This window comes from Poecilia reticulata, linkage group LG6 (genome assembly GCF_000633615.1).
Source record: "Poecilia reticulata strain Guanapo linkage group LG6, Guppy_female_1.0+MT, whole genome shotgun sequence".
Lineage (NCBI taxonomy): Eukaryota > Metazoa > Chordata > Actinopteri > Cyprinodontiformes > Poeciliidae > Poecilia > Poecilia reticulata.
The window spans coordinates 9,006,541-9,022,833 of record NC_024336.1 but is presented as its reverse complement, the minus strand read 5'-3'; the positions used below and the strand labels follow the sequence as shown (position 1 = coordinate 9,022,833).

The 16,293-nt window shown below is 40.7% G+C and overlaps 1 protein-coding gene across 2 annotated transcripts in view; it reads left to right on the top strand.

The window, feature by feature from the left end:
* Window positions 1-2,868: 2,868 nt before the first annotated feature.
* The window catches only part of zdhhc3a (zDHHC palmitoyltransferase 3a), a 22,355-nt gene continuing 8,930 nt past the window's right edge, over window positions 2,869-16,293 (top strand). Inside the window, exons 1-7 of one of the 2 annotated variants that reach the window (XM_008411097.2) lie at window positions 2,869-2,943; window positions 4,557-4,977; window positions 5,084-5,208; window positions 7,309-7,405; window positions 7,643-7,724; window positions 8,731-8,861; window positions 15,382-16,204. In XM_008411097.2, the coding sequence (XP_008409319.1) occupies window positions 4,630-4,977; window positions 5,084-5,208; window positions 7,309-7,405; window positions 7,643-7,724; window positions 8,731-8,861; window positions 15,382-15,540 (942 nt within the window). In that variant the 5' untranslated portion in view covers window positions 2,869-2,943; window positions 4,557-4,629 and the 3' untranslated portion in view covers window positions 15,541-16,204. Of the gene's footprint in view, window positions 2,944-4,556; window positions 4,978-5,083; window positions 5,209-7,308; window positions 7,406-7,642; window positions 7,725-8,730; window positions 8,862-15,381; window positions 16,205-16,293 lie in introns of those variants that run through there. The other variant, XM_008411096.2, reaches the window with a different exon arrangement.

Here is a 16,293-nt window from a genome sequence, read left to right as displayed (position 1 = left end):
TGCTGATGTTTTATGGGCAACTGGATATAAAAAATGTCCCTAAATAAATAAAATATCTATAGTCTTTCCAGAGACTCCTGCGCTCTTTGGAAACTGGATTGATGATTGTGACTTACAGGTGATGAAAACCTAAAATGTTATATTATTTATGCTTTATTTGTTTATTTTTGCATCATTACATCAAAACAATTTCCTAGCCTGTGAACTTTACGGGCAATGACAATAAAAGTAATTCTGATTCTGATTATTAAGTAATGACCATTTTAACTTCTACACGTTTTCCCCATGACTGTGCAGTCTAGACACAGAGATCAGATATTCAAGAAACACCATGAGTTTCCAATATTTAATTATTTTCCACTTTATTCTAATTTTCTGAGAGAATGAATTTTATGGCGTTCATCATCTGTAGCCAGGATCATCAAAACTGTCAGAAATAAAGGCTTGAAATGTTTCACTCTGCATGTGGTTAATCTATACAAGCTTCACATAAATAGTTTTTACTCACTTGCTTACTTATATGCAAAACACATTCTTTTTTTTAATCATTTATTTTCAGCAACCACTTAGCATGTACTTTTAAAACTTAAGTAAAATTGCAAAGATGTCATATAGGCTGGAGTTCAGTTGTTGAAAACAGACAGAAATTGTCTGCACAGCACTGCCCTCTGGTGGTAAACATATTGAAGTTGCTGATATCAAGAAGTACAATTAACGGGGAAAATGGCCAAAATTGACCAGTGATTGACTGGCAAGCAAAATGGCCTGACCTAAGGGCCTTTATGCTTCATTGTGCTTCATTGTTCTGTGTTGTGTATCTGTGTTCTGCCACTTACCTATTACTGCTGCTAATTCACAAACATTTACCCCCTCAGTGACAAATAAATGACTATTATATTTGAAAACATATTTTTGTTATCACTGTTAACATATGAGCCCTTATAAAAAGATTTGATGGTGTAGAGTAGACAAAGATCAGGTCCCTTATGTTGTGAACAGAGATCTAGTTTATGCAGACCTGTTGAGTCTGTATTTCTGTTATTTTGTCTTTGGTGATCAACTACAGTCAGAAGGGTACATAACTATGCTCTAACCAGTTTCTGTTCTGTCCAGTCTGGGCCCAACATTAGTTAATGTTTACTCACATTATTATTAACCACATTAGCCATTAATTCCTTTACAAATGACCAGAACAGAAGAGTGACTGAGGGGACATACCAATCACTTCACCACGTCACTATTCAGAAGTTAGAGCAGTTATTTGCTGATGGATATTTTTCTGATTTAACTCGTATCCACAGCAGAACAAAGCGTGGCACAATGAGGTCTCTGTGCAGGAAAGCAGAACTATGTGTCACATGCTTCCCTTTAAAATGGAAGGTGCCCTACTCTTAGTTTATATTTAACACTCAAAGCTGCTGAGTTCCGCTTCACACCTTTGGCTCTGCGATGCCTCAGAAAGAGCAAATGTATGCAGGATATTGTTCATTTGAGATTTATGGCCACCCAAAGGCAGCTCTGAGTGGGTTCATGACAGAACAGCTTTGTGAACGAGGCTTATGTTTTGTCCCCCACTAACTGGCCTTTTTGCAAGTCTGCTGACTCCCAATTGCCTGTCCAAGCAACCAGTTGTTTCTCATGTTCCAGTAATTAACACACAGTAAAACCTGAGCCAAGAACAGAGAAATGTGTTTGTTTAATCAAGGTGGTAAGAACAAGAACAAAGTTAGTTCTGCCCATGGTGCAAAACCCAAACTTCAGAGGTGGCCAGGGCCACCCCACTGGGCAGAGGAGCAGGCAGGAGATGCCTCTAATGACATGACATTAGAGGCATCTCTAATGTCTTGATAAAATAATATTTTGTTAAGTTTTGATAAAATATTATTTTATCAAAACTTAATTTTAATGCCACAATATAGTTAAATTAAGTGTTCAATTTCAGTTCTAAAATATTTAACATACATACATTATGAAATAAAATAAAAAAGACGAGACATTGTAGCGATTTTATAAATGTACACGATTCACCTAAGTCCTTTGCCTCTAATGACATGACATTAGAGGCATCTCATTCCTCTAATGTCAGGTTCCAACCTGAAAAACAGACACAAAAACACCCCCTACTGGTGGGGTGGTCACAACATGTGGAAAATAAAATTACAATACAGTACAAAGATAAAAGATAAGAACATCCAAACTTAAGACAAAAGAAGAGTACATGTCAAATGTTTTATAGAAAATATGTAAATGTATTTGTGCTGAGTTAGAGCCTTTGTAGCTTTTAGGTTTGTTAAAACTTTTAAGGTTTCAAAATATCAATTCAGCCTTGAGGTCTAGAATCAATTGAAAGGAATATTTAATTTAAATGATTTTTGGTAAAGTGGCCTGAGAAGATTTGCTGTGAACTGGCGCTTTAAAAATAAATTAAACTGAACTGGATTGCGGGGAGGGACATTGGGTTTTATATTAGATCACTCACTTTTAAGAATATAAAAAGTATAATAAAAAAAAAACTGGAAATAAATTAGTTTTGGTTTGTCAAGACTTTTTCTTTTTGTTAAAACTTAATTTTAATGCCACAATATAGTTAAATTAAGTGTTCGATTTCAGTTCTAAAATATTTAACATACATACATTATGAAATAAAATAAAAAAGACGAGAAATTGTAGCGATTTTATAAATGTACACGATTCACCTAAGTCCTTTGTAAACTGGTTTGTTGGATATTTATATATTCTATGAATTATTTTGAAGTGAACTTCCTTTACCTTTTGTACCTTAAACCTTTCTGGTTATCCCATTGGCTCCGCTTTTGACGTCATGACGTCCTGATGTTTTAGAGGGGTAGCTTGGCGCTGAGGCAGACGGTGAAGGAGGAGTGGGGGGACTACCACAGCAGCAGGAGCAGGGGAGGAAGCGAGCTGAGGATGCTTATCTTCAAGGTGAGCTAATGTGAAATACAGGAAGGCTTACTGTTCCGTAAAGACAACAACACCACCTCTGGTTGTCTACCGTGTTGGAGGTAAAAGAAAGGAGACCGTATCAGAAATAAACACTAATACGGACATTTAAATGGTCCCTTTTTAGCTGATTGGCTAGCATTAGCTAGATGGAATGAGGTGACTTTCGACTCGGTTTGGACTCTTGAAATGCAACAAAGTCCATGTAAAACTTGCTTTAAGTCGGCGTTTACTGTACGTGCCAATGTTGACATGACCAGTAATTACATTTTCATTCTTATCTGAAGTTGACTGTGTTAGCTTGTATGTAGCACCAACAGAGACACATTGGCGCATGTCGAAAGCTGGGAATCAATGACCCACTTTACTTCCTGTAACAGGAGGGGAAAAATCATATTGCGCTACCAGTAACATCTTCTCCTCGTTTGTTTACCGCTTGTACTAGAAAATCCAGTATCTGTCTCTTGTCCTTATCCGCGTTGTCTGTTTCAGCTTCAGATTATGCTTGCCCCGATTTTAATACTAGAGAACTGAGTTATGGACAGGAACATGCATCAGAAATATGAATATTACAAGTAAAAGCTTTGATTCAAAGCAACGTCCATGAATGTTCTCTGAGAAAGAGCTGCAAAGCAAACGATTCTATCTAAAACAACAATAAAGTGGATCATTTCTGTTGATGGTAAAATCCTTGATGTTTTGCCATTATTGTATAGTCCAATATCGATAGTGGGACTTATTAATCTTGATTTTTGATTGATGGTAGACATGTTTTTTCAAACAAGAAAACTTCTGAAACAATATTCAGTTCACCACTGAAATAACATAACATTTCTCCATATACATGTACAGTGAATCCAATCCAATCACGTAGACATCTTGAAGGTCTGCTATAGAGCTTGGCAGTTTGGTAAAAATCCAATCATGATAAAATGTTTCATATCAGTTGAGCACGGTACAAAACAAACGACTGTTTTGTCAATCTTTTGTCACTGTTTACTGGAGGAGATATAAAAAAATATCAGGTTATTTTTTATTTTAAATATGTATTTTTTTCTTTAAAAGATAAACATTACATTGAACTTTGTACAGCTGCTTAATAAAAGAAGTTGGCTTAGTTTAACTAAAATCTTCAGGGAAACATGGGGAAATAAAAGAAACCAATAAAACGGACATTGTCTGTCTTTGGAAAGAAAATAAATCGCAGTTCTTTATATCCTCCGATGAAATTTCTGCGTGGCTCTTTTCCAGCCACATGATTGGTTCAGTCCGGTGCAACTCTGGCTCTTCATCTTTTAGGTCTATGTCGACCTTTATTGTACAGCTCTAGTTTAATACTAGTCTATAAATCGAGTTATTAAATATGAAGTCAAGTGAAATTTACTATTGAAATTGCTAGGTGTGTCCTGATACAACTTTATCCACTTCTGATACGATACTGGTATCGTAGCTTTGAGTATTGGCCTTTACTAATATTGACCCGATACGATATCAGCACAAATCGTAAATCTTTATATTCCTCATTGTGAATCTGCCATTTATGTAATATTTTGCCCCGTGCTTCTTCCTGACCTCTGACCGCTCTTGCCCCCCAGCATGTGATGACTGAGGCCTGAAGGTTGAGAGGCTGCGGCAGCAGGACATGCGAGCATCCAGCTTCAATGAAGGATGAAGAGCCCGGTGCACAGATGCAGGGACGTGGAACACGGCCGCGGGCAGACTGGGGACGGGGCCAGTGGAGGGTCCAACTGCCTACAACCTGAACAGCGCATCCCTATCTCCAAAGACGTCATCACTTCCTCCTCTTCCTCAGCCTTGTGGTTCATCAGGGACACCTGCGGCATCGTGTGTGCCATTATAACGTGGCTGCTGGTGTTTTATGCTGAGTTTGTGGTGCTGTTTGTCATGCTGGTGCCCTCCAAGAATCTCACTTACAGCATTGTGAACGGGACCTTGTTCAATACTTTGGCCTTTCTAGCCCTCGCCTCACACCTCAGGGCCATGTGCACTGACCCTGTATGTATACTGAGATGGATTTGTTTCTGTTACTGTTCAGACTTTTCTTTCTTCCTTCTGTAGTCCTGGGCCCTAAGATGTTTGTAAATGATTTGTTTTGTGCCAGGGGGCTGTGCCAAAAGGGAACGCCACTAAGGAATACATAGAAAGCCTTCAGTTGAAACCAGGGCAGGTGGTCTACAAATGTCCCAAATGCTGCAGCATCAAGCCTGACCGAGCACACCACTGCAGGTGAGGGAGCGACTGACCGCAGCTGTCAACTCAGGCTGTCCGTACAGCTTCACATGAGAAAATGATTTAGATTAATATAGATGGAAACCTTCAGCTTTTCCTAATTTTAATCAGTTGACTAGAATTATCTTTAGTACTTTGTGAAGAATTGAGTTATACCCTTTCGGATTAAGATTAGCATCTTTTATATACGGGTGCACCAAACTTTAACATTCAACAAAGTGGAAAATAACTTCTATATGTCTATATACAGTCACATTCAATACATTTGAATGTTAGTAGAGTTTCTGAAATAAATGAACATTTCAGAAAGTGAAACACATTACATAGATTAACTCCAGTGACAGAGCTTAACTTTTATTGTTAGTGGCTCGAGGGAAACCAAGGCCACAGATGAGAATGACCATGAGTTTACACAATAAATAAAAAATGTAAATGATAAATAGAAATTCTATATTTATAGTATATTTTTTAAAACATTTATCCTTGGTGTTCTACTTCCCCTAATGAGATGAATTGCTGTGGCAGAAGCTTCAACAGGCCCTTCATGCTCAGATCCCTCTGGCTCAGTTGGAATAACTCTGCAATGAAGACGGGGCCAAAATTCCTGCCCAGCCAGTTTTTGCAGTCATGGCAGTTGTTGCTAAAGGAAATACTACCACTTATTAGGCTTAGGATGTAATTACTTTCACATAGTTGGCTTGATTAGTATGGCTTTTAACCTTTAATGAATCACAGCTTAAAAACTCTACTCTGAATTTACTCGGGTAATCTACTGTAGGTCTCGTATTAAAATCCAAAGGAAGAAATCTGTAAGGAAGAAAAATACTGCTTTTACTGCATTGCATCATAAATTCCAGGTTATTTTAGACAATTTAAAATTGCACTATTTGTGAATGATGTTTTTTTTATTTGACATTTGTTAAAATTGTATATGTCGTGACAGTATTGTATGAGATTGGTCATCTGTAGCATAATGGAGCTCCCTGTGGTCCTAATGCCATCTACAGAAATTCTCTGCTCTGTCTGAAACCAATCAGAGCCAGCTTAGGAGCTTAGCCCTATCAATCAAGCTCCTGCGAGGGAGGAGTTCATCTACAGCTCCCCCCTCACAACATAGCCTGTTATGAATGCTAAGGTTTGTTAGCATGGCCACCAATGATGGCGGATAAACAGTTTTACTGTAACGCTGAATTGCTTCTCTGCCATTAGCACATTGAGCAGCGCATACACAAGGTTAATTGACAGTGCCAAATCCCTCCTCCTGGCTCTTGTTGCTTCTGCCTCACAGCAAATCTTCTCAGGCCACTTAACCAAAAATATGATTTTTGTAAAAAAAAAAAAAAAAGATTGTTAAAAAACACTTTTTACTATTTTTCATATTTTTGTGAGTCAGTCTAGTTTGGTAACTATTTGAATTTATTGATATTTTATAATATAAGGGAGTTATGCTTGAAGCTCGTTTACTGACGGATAAATACGCTCCCCATTTTTCTTAAAATATGCAAATTAACTAAAGCTTCTTGTGTTGGCAGAAAGACGAATGACAGGCAGTTTATATACCAATTGTAGTTAACTAAACAAAGAGGCAGGTAGCTGCAGACTTGATGTAAGATGGGATTTGAGTCTCTTGTAGTCTGATTAACGGTTGTTGGATATCTGCAGCACTGTTTGCTTCATGCTGCTGCTGTTTCAGGTAGAAAGTTGTGGTTGAAACTGCAGACTGGTTCACAGTTCTAAGGCTGGGCCACTTTGAGAGTGGGAAGCAAAATACTCCAAACCACCCTGCTTTATATTTAGTCACTCGGCTAACAGCTCACAAACAGTGGAGGAACACTTTGAGGCATTCAGCCTCCTCAGTTTTATGCTCACGGTGTTGAAGTGTGTGTGTGTGTGTGCGTGCGTGCATGTGTGTGTTTACATACACTGATGTATGTTATCTCTTAAAACCATTTTTTAGTTTGGTGTTTTAATTTCTGAGGAACAATATTACCTCAAGGGAACCTGATACATTTATCAAGATATCTTTTGTCCTGATAAATGGAACATAATCCATCGCTGCTTTATGAGCTGAATTCCTTCTCTCCTTCTGATTCCCAGTGTATGCAAACGATGCATACGGAAGATGGACCACCATTGTCCCTGGGTCAACAACTGTGTTGGGGAAAACAACCAAAAGTACTTTGTTCTCTTCACAGTAAGTTCACAGGAAAAATTCTATTATTGCATCTATTTGCATTTAAAAAATGACATTGAAAAGCTGGAAATCTGGATGTTTGACATGAAAGCCTGTTAACTGCTTACTTCTAAAAATACATAAAATTTTAACTCGACACCGTTTCTCAGTGGTTGTCAGAAAGCTGGCTATTTTTAATTTTCTTTGTAGTAAAATGTTTCACCACATGGTCTCACCACCGTTTCCTTTTGGACCTAGATGTACATTGCACTCATCTCTCTGCATTCTCTGGTCATGGTGGTCTTCCATTTCCTCTACTGCTTTGAAGATGATTGGACAAGTGAGTGGGTTTTTCTTCTTCTGTTGCACTTTGTCTCAGTGATCTAGATTCAAAAGCAAACCTGCATCTATGCTGCGAGAATCTCTTTATAAAAGTTCTGCACATTTAAGCAATAAAATAAAATTATTGGGCTTAGATTCGTGTCTGTGTTAGTGTGTTTACAAGAGATTTCAAATGTGCATAACCTTATTTAAAAAAGGGTTAAGTTGTGATTCAAAAAATTAAAATTTAATAGATAATATCCAAACTTATTTTTTTCCAAAAACATTTTTTAAAATTTCCAATACAATTTAAATACTAGCATAGTAATGTAAATACACTACACTATTTCAATGTAGTGATTGAAATAGTGGATTTATTACGTGGTTACAAGATGTGACGAGATTTGTCTCAAACATGATGCTGCATGATTTGTGAGAAATAATTGGACGGTTAATATAAAGTGTTGCAAATTCATATTTGTCTGTTTCCTACCTTAGGTTCTGTTGATAATTATGAGAAATAATAAATGTGATCAGAGTCTGAAGATGGATAAAACATTTGGTTATCACAATCAGAATTCATTTTGTTATTGTGTAAGAAAGCACAATAAAATGTAAAAAAAAAAAAAAAAAAGGCAACTCAAAGGTAAAAAAAAGAAGTAAACTGATCAAATTTCAGAAGTGTGTAGTTCAGTACCATGATCTAACAAAGTTAGAAAGTTGGTGACCTCTGACCTAAACTCTATAAAGTAATTAAGAATGCTGACGAGATGATCAAAACAGGTCAATCAGTTTTTACCTGAATTATTTCTTAGTACTTTGGTTTGCAGAACTGCCTAAATTAGAAATCTGTCTTTATATAAAGCAAATAATCTGCCCTCAGTTGTGAACCTCCTGATTAAAGTGTTAATGTTTTACTGCAGCAGTCAAGAGGAAGTCATTGTATCTGTGAGGAGACTTGAGCGTTTAGTGGTTCATCTAACACTTGACTTTCCCTTTCACTTCCTTGTCCCTCCATCATCCAGAGTGCAGCTCCTTCTCTCCTCCAGCAACAGTCATCCTCCTCATCCTCCTGTGCTTTGAGGGACTCCTCTTCCTCATCTTCACCTCTGTGATGTTCGGCACCCAGGTCCACTCCATCTGTACCGATGAGACAGTAAGTTACACGCTCAGTGGAGACTGTCTTTCCTTTGCTCTTTTCTCATAACTTCCTGTGGTTTTCTTGTCCTCTGTCCCTCAGCTCTGCCTTACTTAGTCAGTTTTGACCTTCAAGTTCTGATATTCACCAAAAACATGCTTACCAGGTTTGAAGAATAAGTTGTTTTTATTTTGATTTCGTGTGAATTTTTGTTCACCCGTTTTGAAACTACAGCAGTGCTTTGCCAGATGGACACTTTCATTTTCAGATAACGGCTCAAGGAACTGATTTCGTTCTTTATATAAATAAAGCTGCATGGGTTTCACAGCTTGATGCTGTGCTGTTTGCTCTGCAGGTTGCTGGTTAGTTCCGTAATTATCACAATAAAGAATAAACGGATGTCTATGCTGCTATAACAATCTGCTGTTCCCTCACACCTTTTCAGTCAAGTTGGAAAGCTTGTCACAATAATGCATAAATCAATTAATAGCATGATAAGTTAAAAGGAGTTCAAATACTTCCAATTTGATTGATTAATACTTTCTGAATGGAAACTTTGTTTACAAACCCCCCCATGATCCATTTTATTTATGAATTAAGTTGTGTGTGGTTTTTATTTCCATTTTATTTATTTTGTTTGCTTTGTTTGTCTTTTTAGAAATTTAAAATACGAGTCCATTAAAAGTGCCAACTTTGTATGATTTTGTAAATTATGATAATTTAATGCAAAGTTGGCATTTTTAATGGACTTTTTGAACAACTTTGCATTAAAAGTGTCATTATTTACCGAATTACACTTCATGACAACTGTCATAAACATTCATAAAGACTTCTTTATGTTCATGACAGGTGTTATGTCATGTTTATGACAGTGTCATGTCAGTCTTATGCACACCCCTTCAAATAAAGTGTTAGCTTTTTTTTATTTATTTATTTTTATTATTATTTTCCTAAAAACATAAACAAGAAAGGCTTAGCCTGGCGGTGGCACAAGTAAAGCATGGCGGGCCGCCAGGTCTATAATACACTGGGAAAACCCTGGTGTTGTCACGACAGGCCTACAAGTTTGTATGTCTAGCATTTTGGCAAAAGGATATTTGCTCATGTTTCAGCTTTCTGAAACACATTTTCCGGCCATCCATCTTCTTCCGCTTATCCGGGGTCGTGTTGTGGGGATGGCAGCCTAAGAAGTGAGGCCCAGACTTTCCTCTCAGCCACTTGTTCCAGCTCCTCCAAGGGAATCCCAAGGCGTTCCCAGGCCAGTCAAGGAACATCGTCCCTCCAGTGTGTCCTGGTCTTCCTCTGGGCATCCTCCGGGTGGGTTGTGCCTGGAACACCTCACCAGGGAGGCGTCCAGGAGGCATTCTACCCAGATGCCCATGCCACCTCAACTGGCTCCTCTTGACGTGAAGGAGCAGCGGCTCTACTCTGAAACCCTCCTGGATGACCGAGCTTCTCAATTGGGTGTCTGGGAGAGCCCAGACACCCTATGGAGAAAACTCATTTTGGCCGCTTGTATCCCTGACCTTGTTTCTTTGGTCATGACCGTAGATGATGGTAAGAGCGTAGATCGATCGGTCCGCTGGATTTTCTGTAATTGGTGATGGTAGCGTCTCMCCCCCTCTCCCAATTTCAGCCGATTTTAGCTTTGTGTTGAGCTCAACTGACTCTTCGTTTGCTGCTGCGATTGGTGACGGTAGCGTTCTCCACCTTTTCTGTCCCTCCATCAGAGGAGTACCACAGGGTACTCCTCTGTTGCATGCTTTTCGGTGGGACCCTAGAGCCTTTTCGCATCTCTCCACCAATGGTCAGGTGTTGGCAGCTATGCAGGAGCTGATCAAGACAGGCTTGGATCACATGCCTGCGGTCAAACCTGCTGTTGCCTCGCTCATTGTGTCTCCGGATAAGCCCTGCGTGATGTTCGGTGCCCGCAGGCTCAATGTTGTATTACAGATGGCTTCCTCTGTAACTCGTAATGCTGGAGCACATGCCGGCCGCCTTGGCAATTCTTTGCCGCACCTCATGGTTGCCCTTTCTGCGCGATGGACTAGACTACAGCTTTTAGGCCTCGGCAGGGGTAGGTCCCCTCCTTCTCATAATCGGAGATGCCCATCAGCAGGCTCGTGATGTACAGCAGAGACCCAGCAGGGGTCTTCTTTGAGTCGGTCCGCCAACCGACCAGGCACACCCAGGCCACAGACCTTGGCCCGGGTCCCCCCCCAGGACCCCAGGGGCTGTGGGCAGAGGAAGTGAGGCCGCCAGACCAGCCATCAGATATTTTTCTCATCAGCAGCTTATTTACTGGGTTGCTCTCGCTGTGGATTCATGAGTGGTTGCCACTCTGACCCATGGTTACTGGCTACAGTTCCGGTGGCGGCCTCAAATCTCGCATTGGGTCAGGCTTACCATCATCACCGGCCTTTCGGGGTCGCCACTTGCAGTTCTGTGCGCTCCCGTTTGGCCTCTCCCTTTCCCTGAGAGTGTTCACTCGGTGCGTGAAAGCAGCCCTCTCTCTTCTGCAGGGTCACGGCATGTGGGTTCTGCCATACCTCAACGATTGGCTTCTCTGCGCCCCGTCTCGAGAACATGAATCTCGCGATACGAGTCGCCTGCTCGTTTATGTGCCCCGGGGGGGCCTCGAGATGAACTTGAAGAGCAGTTTGATTCCATCGCAGGCAACCACTTTTCTTGGGTTGCTTCTGGATTCTCCCTCCAGGACAGCCAACCAATTTGTCCAGTGGGTGGATAACTTTCTCCAGCTGAGTCAATTCAGGCTGGACAGGCAGCTTCCTTGCATCGCCTTCCTGCAGCTGCTGAGCAAACTAACATGGTTACACGGGTTGTACCCTTGGTGTGCTGTCACTGTGCCCTTTGCAGCTCCTGGAGAGTGGTCCCTCCATAGCGACATAGTCCGCTTGATCTGGGACCTTTTCGATGAGGCAGAGGTCGACCTGTTTGCCACAGAGGAGTCGTCCCATTGTCCTCTATGGTTTTCCCTTACAGGGGCCACAGGTGTACTGGTCCAGGACGCCTTGGCCCATCCTTGGTCCAGGACGCCTTGGCCCATCCTTGGGCCAGGGTCCTCCTATATGCCTTCCCACTCCTTTCCCTGATTTGGCCGACTCTTCAAAGAGTTCTCGAGGAGGGCCAAAGGATTGCCGGCACGGTCATGCTTCCCACTTCATGAGGTCTCAATGTATCTTCTGACCAGGAGGAAGTTACTGTCTCAGTTGGGGGGTTGGATATGGCATTCTGATCCTCAACGCCTCCAGCTGTGGGTGTGGGTGTGGCCACTGGGAGGCTTGAATAGCAGCTGACTGGGTATTCAGGTTCCGTCAGGCACCTCAACTCATCAGCAATATGGAAACGGATGGCGTCTCTTTTCCCTTGGTGTTCTGCCCGTATTGATGATCCAGTCGCCAGTGTGGTACACACCATTTTGGAGTCTCTTCGGTCTCTTCTTGCTAAGAGCCGCTCTCCTTCGACACTTAAGGTATATGTAGTGGCTATATCATCTAGTCATGCTGACCTTGATGGCTGTACAGTGGGAACCCATAATCTGGTTTCTCTTTTTTGTGTGTGTGGTGTTCGTAGACTGCACCTGCCACTGGTTCCGCGAGCCCCTGTCTGGGACCTGTCCTTGGTCCTCAGTGCTCTATGCCACCCTCCATTTGAGCCTTTGATTTAGGTGGACCTCAAGTGGTTGTCGTGCAAGACTGCCTTTTTATTGGCTATTGTCTCAGATAAGAGGGCTATGTGCCTTCTATCAGTCCATCATGTCTCCGATGGAGTTCGGATGGTTCTGGTGATGCCTTGTGGCCAAACCTGGCGTTTGTCCCTAAAGTGTTTTCTCATTCCCCTTGTAACCAACCATTGAGATTGGCGCGTTTTCAGCCTACGTCTCTGGTGATAGTTCTGAGTCGCTGTGCCCAGTGAGGCCATTGGCGGCATATATTGCAGCCACTGCTGCTATAAGATGCTCAGACCAGCTGTTCTTGTGTCATGGGGGCCCTAGATTATGTTGTCCTATGTCCAAACAGCATCTCTCCTATTGTGGATGTCATCTGTCACACCTACGCTGCAGGGCGCCAGCCCGGCCAGTCAGCTTAAAGGCACACTCTCCCAGCAGTGTTTCCACTTCCTGGGCAGCCTTGAGAGGAGTGCCACTGGAAGCTATGTGCTGCTGCATCATGGGCTTCTCCGAGCACGTTCACTAGATTTTACAATGTGAATGTGGCCTCCTCTCATCCTCTAGACCAGGTTTTTTTTTTACAAGGGTCCTCTGGGCCTCCTCAGTGAGGTTTGTGCTCAGGATTCCTTGTGACATCGCTGATATTAGTCATTCAGTGCTTTCAGCACTGCCCTCTGGTAGGGATGAAATATAACGAAAGTTACGAATGTAACTACGGTTCTATGAATCCCGGATGACCGCCAGAGATTCTCTGTCACTCAGAATCCTTGCGTTTCGCGAGAAGATTCTGTAGGAACAGAGCCTCGGATGATGTCATGCTATATAGCCTCTGACTGATCATCCGATGTGTCACAGGTGTGACTCTGTTGACATTATTGCTCGAACGGCGCATGGGCAAAGGGAACATTCAGTGCTTTCAGCACCGCCCTCTGGCGGTCATCTGGGATTCATAGAACCGTAGTTACATTCGTAACTTTCGTTTTAGGCTGTTGCGTTTCTTGGTCAAGAGGCTGGATTAATTTTAGATGTAGAAGAAAATAAATAAGACGCAATAGAATTCACCCTTCTGTCATCATGTAGTTTGATTGAAAGAACTGTTGTTTGATTCAACACGACAAAAAATGATACTGTTCGATTGAGATAATTATCTTAATAAAACAACAACCTTTCAAAAGCATGACTTGTCTTGCTCTCCTGCATTGGCTGCTTTGCAAACATCAGCCAATAGCATCAAGTAGTATTGCACCAGGATTGTTCAGCTTTCCAGCTGCATTTTCTTTTGAATACATTAGATGTTCTGTATGAATAAATCTATGATTAGACACATTCTCCACATAAAAATCTTTTGGCAGGTATTGATCACTGCAGACTATAAACCTGCCAGAAGAACAGCAGGGATACTGACCCAGCTGCCTACAAACTAGAACCCATTAGTTGTTAAAGTCTGTCTGATTCTCACACTCCTCCATTTTCTTCCCCACCTTTTCATCTCATCAGACACAGATCATTGATTGGCTTCATGACCTTTTTCCTGTTACTCTAGGTAATCACATTGTGCTACTGGAGATAGACATATATTCAAGCTATGTCTCTGTGTTCGTCTTTTATTGTTGTTGTGTGGATCTTTTAGATAAATCTCAGCTGAAGAGCTAATGGGACAAACTGACCTTTCCAAATTTCTTCTTGTGCTTTCAACTTCTTTTTGTCTGCAACTCCTAATATAAAAAAAAATGTGAGCATTTTCAATGAGCTAGCATAGCTCAGAGGACAGCGCGACACAAGCAGCTACATTATCCTCACTGCCCCTGCTGTAGTTTTTGGCAGCTCCCATGCAGAAGAAACGTGTTGCTTTCATGAAAAAACAATTTCAAAGAGTGCAAATATTTAAAGCTCTTTTTGTGCTCTGTACATGAGATCTGGACGTACTGAGACTATTTAAAACAATGACCCTGACTTTGCACAACTTTGCCCAGTCGGGGTTTAAGCCATAACAGTGAAGTTGCTTTTATGTTTTCTTCCGACATCTGTCTCTGTTTCTTTTCTTTTTTTTTGTTGTTCCGTTTCTATTAAACTTTTAGAAAGAGCTTAACGGAGGATCGTTAGCCTAGCATTGCTTCAGCCGTTCTCGTTTTCTCTTCAGTTTTAATGTAGTTGACTTTGACAACCTGCTGGAGTATAATCAGGGGTGGAAGTTAAAATGTTCTTGCTTTACGATGGCAGGTGGAGGAATGCTCTTAGTAGATGCTCAGAAATTTTACAACCTACAATAATCTTAATAAAAACCCATCAAGTTTTAATGTGTCCATTGAAAAATCTTCCTTATTCTTAATTATACTGTGAAGTAATTATAACAAGCAGCTTACAGGGAAGCCAGTGGCAATAATCAGCTAATTTCATTAAAAAAAATTTAATTAACTTAATATTTATTCTGATATTTGTCGAAGGGCAATTTTTTTTAGAAACATATATGTTTTCAGTTGAGTGTCTGGTTTTTTTTTTTTATCTGTTTGTTGTTTTTGGTTGTTTATTTGTATTGAATATTTAATATATTTTCCAGTACCAGTGTTAAGTGTTCTGTACACAATGAAAGTTTATTGATCTTTGAGAGGGCGAACTTGTATCATTATGCAGTTATCAATATTATCATTAAATGGTCTCAAAACAACAATACAATCACTTATCGCAATAATTACTGGGACAATTTATCATGCAGTAAAAATTTATGGTGTGATCTTTGCAGCCGTGTTAAATATGTTCTATTATTTCCAAATTCCTAATAATTTTTTCGCAGATAATTTTACCAGACGAAAACATGCAAACTCAAATTTGGTTGTCTCTCGTTTTCAGGGCATAGAGCAGTTGAAAAAGGAAGAGCGAAGATGGGCTAAAAAAACTAAGTGGATGAACATGAGGGCGGTTTTTGGACACCATTTCTCTTTATTGTGGTTAAGCCCCTTCTCCACCCCTGACCACGGCAAGGCTGAGACCTACCAGTATGTGGTGTGAGGGAGCTCGGGAAAGGGAATGAGAAGGCCTGGAAAAGCTGGCCTGTTTGCTCCCACTTACAGTGTACGTCCCACACAAGCCATGGACAGCTTGTCATGTGCTCTTTGTGCTGCCAACTAAGTGAGCAATGTCTTATTATTATTATTATTTTTTTTTTGTTTGCCTTTACAAGTCGAGTTGCAGAGAAAAAGAAACGCTGTCTGTCTTTTTGCGAACACTGTGATGAATCAGTTTGGGTTTTAGTTTTTTATGGTCTTTTCTCTTAGAAACTGTCTGTTCTTGCTTGGTGCATAATCTTCCTGTGTTTTGTTCAAGGATACGTTCAGCCAAATTACAAAAGAAAAAGGGATAAAATGGGAAATGACGTCACTTCATCCTGCAGACATAGGGCTGTTTTTGTAGGTTAGTTGGCTAAAACGGTGAAAAATCAAAATGAAATCAATTGATTAGATTATTAGAGTAGCCAGAAGTGTTTAACCTGCAGGTTTTTATCAGGGACATGTGAAGAAATTCACCTACCTCATCTGCTGAAAAATGTATTTAGCCACTGGTTCAGTCCAGATACACCTACTGAGATATATCCAGTAGAGATGTGCCTATCAGGTTTTTTCCTGCCGATACCGATTCCGATCACCCATGAGGGCCAATCACCGATACCGATCACATAATTATTATTTTTTTAATCAAAAGCACTACCGGTTACATTATGTGGAAAAAGGAACCATGAATTCACCTTAATTTAGACAAAAATTT